Source organism: Ixodes scapularis, unplaced genomic scaffold (assembly GCF_016920785.2).
Source record: "Ixodes scapularis isolate PalLabHiFi unplaced genomic scaffold, ASM1692078v2 PGA_scaffold12__126_contigs__length_90152505, whole genome shotgun sequence".
NCBI classification, from domain to species: domain Eukaryota; kingdom Metazoa; phylum Arthropoda; class Arachnida; order Ixodida; family Ixodidae; genus Ixodes; species Ixodes scapularis.
In genome coordinates this window covers 514732-518966 of record NW_024609838.1, presented here as the reverse complement: position 1 = coordinate 518966, position 4235 = coordinate 514732, and the positions used below count along the sequence as shown (strand labels likewise).

Sequence of the window (4235 nt, the reverse complement as noted above, 5' to 3'; positions counted from 1 at the left end):
TGCGACTGGCTAACTATCCACTTTCATAACAACAATAAATTTATTTTATTTGAACGATCAGACGTTAGCTAGCGCCATCTTATAGAGTAAACTTCACTTCTTAAAAAATTCCAAGCGTTCCAACGTGGTGAAATGCCACACAGTACGTAATCTGGGCTCTGGGAGTTGGCCGCTCAGTTTTGGTTTCCATTGAGCAGTTGCAGATCACGCTACCAAGCCGTGACCGAATGCGTTGCTCCATACCCTCCCCTCCTCCTCCTCAAGAGCTGCGCTCTAACTCGGCATTACAAAGAATTGCAAATGTCTCTTTTTTCTTTTTTTTTGCATTTCAAAATAAACAACAAACCATGATTGGGCTATTGTTAGCCGCGCATGCTGAAGAATCAAATAAAGCCTCGGCGTTTTTTTTTTTTTTTTGTGTGTGGTTATATTGAACCGAAATTTCAAGCTCTCAAAACAAGGCTGGACTGATAGGTGGGACGCTGCAAAACCCAAAAACATCACTCAAATGGCGATATCTCCAACGGATTGCCGTATTTTCGGAAAAGAATTGTGCAACTGAACATGGCCGACGAGGCCGATGAGACAATTCACGTCACAATTCTCATTCCCTCTCCTCGCTACATCCCATCGAGCTGGTGAAGCAAAGCGAGGAGGAGAGAAGCGAGGACGCTTCCCCTCATTCTCAAATATTGCAGGAGGTCCGTGACATATCATAGATGTCACTTGATTGCTCACTTCTTTTCCAAAAGTATGGCCATCAGTCTTGAGATATCGATGTACGAGTGATGTTTTGAAGTTTGTAGCATCCCGTTCAACGCTTCTGTGGACTTATTTTGCGACATTCAAATTTCAGTTCAGTATCCCTTTTATGCAGTCAGGGCCACCCTCTCGCCCTTGCAGAGTTAGTTCACGCTAGTGAGAGAGAGTATGGTTTGGCTATTTGCAAAATCCCAAATTCGGTTTCGGTTAACGTTGGTGTCGGTGCGTAAGGTGAAATTCAGTTACAACCCACCAAAATCTCACGGGGGAGTTTTATTATATTAACCATAAGACTCTGTTTCAAGATCAAACAGGCACGGGGGGGGTCTCAGGAGGAGCCAGTTTTTCGAGAACCATGAATTGAACCTTGGGCGTGGAAGTCATCAGCCAGTCGAGAAACTTGTCTTCCGTGATGACCCCTAGAAAAAAAAAACACAATTCAGTAAAGGATGCGAAACATTTTACCCAGCATTTTAGTGTGGCAAGAGCAGAGACTGGCCTTCTCTCGAAGTGTCCATCTGCGCGAAGAATACGTCAGCAAACCGCTTGATAGTAATCTGTAAATATATGCCCACATGATGTTTACAAAAAACAAAACAAAAAAAAATGTTTGCTTATATTTGGTGAGCACAGCGTGTGCGCAGAGAACAGATTCACGTGAGGTGAGGAGTCTGCGCATGCGCCGTACCAACAGCAGCGCCACCGCAGTGGCGTGACGTCAGAGCCGTGCGTGGTCTATAGGCATTAGCATTGAACGGCTGAAGGCAGAAGTTCCTTTCTACCTTTTCTATGTTACCCTTTCCCAAATGCAGTGGCAGATCCAAGGGGGGGGGGAGCGGTCGCACCCCCCAAAGTCGACCCCCCTCCCTCCCACCTTCTCGGAGGGCAATTTGACATGGGTGGACCCCCCTTGCACAACAAAGAATGGGAGAATAGTATCCTTAAAAATTTTCCGCCCCCCCCCCCCCTCCCCCCAAAACGAAATTCTGGATCCCCTGCCCAAATGTAAGAGAAGCTAGCCAACACCTCCTAGAGCTAGCCCGCCCCTCACGTAAACCACAACTCTTGTGATTCTAAAATTAAGCGAAATAACTAATTAAAAGGAAGATCCCATATTAAAATAAAGCCTCCCAAAGTTGGAAGTTACGAAAAATACACTCCGCAATCAAAAACATTCTTAATAAAACACTGACACACCACCAATTTTTTCGTTATTTTTTTGTTAGACGATTTATTAGGGTGTTGGAAGATTACTTAATCAATATTTTGCTACAAAGTCACATATTTTTTTTTTTAGAAAAGTAATGAAATGGGGGGAAGAAATAGAGAGATGGAGAGGGTTGGCTGAAGTCTTGTGGCTGTGCAAGTTTTTTTTTGTTTTTTTTCTTTTCAATGAAGATATTTGCAACTTTTTAGAGGCCACAAAAAATATGTATCATATTTTTTTTTTTTCTATTCTTTATATTGAGCGTGTGCCTTTGATGATCCACAACTTTGATTATCGTTGATAGTTGTGTCTAAACCATAGAAAACGGCACGTGACCACAAAGAAGAAAGTGAGCGCGACTCAAACCGCCCAGTTCTCGATCGGCGGTTTTCGGGCGGTAAGAAAATGAATTTCAAGCCGCAAATTGTTTTTGTGGGTAGTTGGGCTCTCATATATGTAATGTACAAATAAAAACCTTTGCGAACAAAAATACCCTGTTAGTGTCCCTTTAAATATCGGGACGATGTTAAGCTCACCTCAGTATCATCAGGGCAAGTTTTCCGGAGCAGAGCATGAAGTTGTCCATGGTCCATGCTGCCACCTGGAAATAACTTGCGGAATATCGCTGAACGCATTGCGAAGTGTAAGTGGAAAGCAGCTGAAGCAGCGTTAAGAGCAGCAACGCCGATACCTTTCGCTCTTGTTTCATTCAGCGGGTTCGAGATCCACTTGTAAAGCGAACAGAGCTGCAGAAATGTGATGGTGTCCGTGGTACGCCTTTGCGACAGAAAAGATAAGGCATGTTTGGACTGCAAGCGAGAGCAACAAGGAAAGACCTGCTCAGTTTTGAAGCAAACTATAGTTTGTTGATGCAAATTAAGAAAAGCAGGATAAGCTCCCCCCTAAAAGCTACCTGGTCTTCTACTTTAAGAGTGAATGCCGAAAAAGATGCAGGTAGAGGGGGGGAACGAGCAACTGTGGCGAGCAGACAACTTTGTGGAAGGGCCCCTTGTCCTGCTTTTCTTAACCTGCAACGGACCATAGCAGACGGCAAGTGCCCACCTCGGGGTGCAGACGATCAGTCGAGACGACGCTTTCTCTGCCAGCCTGGTTGAGCTCGAGGTTGCGATAGTCGGCCCACAGGTTTTCTACCACGTTCACGGGCACTGCGTGCAAACACGCATTCCGCCATTTTTAACGACTGGAAAATGCACCACAGCTCCACTTTCATACAAGGGTGCCAGGCGTCTCATCATACCGTGCCTTCTATCCCTGTTCTGTGTAACCTGTGTTCTACTCACGCTTCGTAACTCGGGCATGCATCTGTGCCCAACTGGTGTCGCTGGGAGACGAGAATTCGTGCATGGAGCAATCGTCCGGAGAGTTGCTGCCGCTGGACAAAGCGGAACCCATCTTCTTTCTCCTTCTTCACCGCCCGTTGTTGCCCGACTGGCAGGTGCAGCGGCCGTGTTGTCGCTTCACATATTAGGTTTCGTTTGTCTAAAAACAGGATTCGCCAAAACCTACCCTGGACAAAAGTTTCGTAAGAATTAACGACTGTATATTCAATCAGCTTGGTGTTAATATTCTTGCAGTTAAGCAATTTGGCAAGTATTACAGCCATCATTAAAGGGACCATGAAATGATTTTTCAACTTCATCCTCCTTAGCTTTTCTCTTCAACTCAAAAGCGAAGTGAGAAATCACGCGGTCGTGAAGTGCTTGGGCATCAAAGGCGGTGACTTGAAGCTTCCACCGTCTTTCTCGAGCCCACCATGAAACTTGTCATTCCCAAGCGACAATAAGTGCCGTCCTGGCACTCATTGGCCACAAACGCGAATTCAAATATTCGTCGACGGATTGATTATTGACAAGCGCATACGTCCATGTGATGCAGCGCTCATCTTCAACGTGGCTCGCTCGCTTGGCCTGGAAGGGCTTCCGTTTCCAGTAAAAAGGCATACTGTACGTTATGGCCATGTGACTTCACCTGTTGGCAGCCGAGTTTCGTCGAGTTGAGGAGATAACCGGACACAAGTTTTCATATTTTTTTCTGCAAAACTGCACACAACAACATGAAAACAGATTCCTACACTGGGTTTTATGAACACTAAAGGGTAACTGCAAAGAAAAAAAAGTGTATTTTAAACAGCCTAATTGGGACAAGCATGTCACAAAACAATTTTTCCGCCCAAAACAAAATTTTTTACAGCAATATTTATTGCGAGAGACTGATTTTAGTTTGCGGCTATTTCGTCCGTTTTAAA

The 4235-nt window shown here is 44.9% G+C and overlaps 1 protein-coding gene across 3 annotated transcripts; it reads right to left on the bottom strand.

Annotated features, from left to right (window-relative positions):
- Positions 1 to 1020: 1020 nt before the first annotated feature.
- On the bottom strand, positions 1021 to 4126 carry LOC120846364. 3 transcript variants are annotated; one of them, XM_042289365.1, is made up of 6 exons: positions 3271 to 4126; positions 3032 to 3135; positions 2661 to 2778; positions 2506 to 2594; positions 1262 to 1319; positions 1021 to 1181 (listed from the first exon to the last, which is right to left on the bottom strand). In XM_042289365.1, the coding sequence occupies exons 1-6, from the start codon at positions 3380 to 3382 to the stop codon at positions 1069 to 1071; spliced, it is 594 nt and encodes a 197-aa protein (XP_042145299.1). In that variant the 5' UTR covers positions 3383 to 4126; the 3' UTR covers positions 1021 to 1068. The 3 variants fall into 3 exon arrangements, with proteins under 3 accessions (XP_042145299.1, XP_040074038.1, XP_040074037.1); XM_040218104.2 differs by having other exon boundaries at positions 2506 to 2570; XM_040218103.2 differs by having other exon boundaries at positions 2506 to 2778.
- Between the last annotated feature and the right edge of the window lie 109 nt (positions 4127 to 4235).

Excerpts from the sequence above, each read along its gene's own strand:
- LOC120846364 (XM_040218103.2), bottom strand. The coding sequence starts at position 3,382 with ATGGGTTCCGCTTTGTCCAGCGGCAGCAACTCTCCGGACGATTGCTCC. Across the intron at positions 1,320-2,505 it reads CTTGCCCTGATGATACTGAG|ATTACTATCAAGCGGTTTGC; the intron begins GTGAGCTTAACA and ends ATATATTTACAG. Across the intron at positions 1,182-1,261 it reads GATGGACACTTCGAGAGAAG|GGGTCATCACGGAAGACAAG; the intron begins GCCAGTCTCTGC and ends TTTTTTTTCTAG.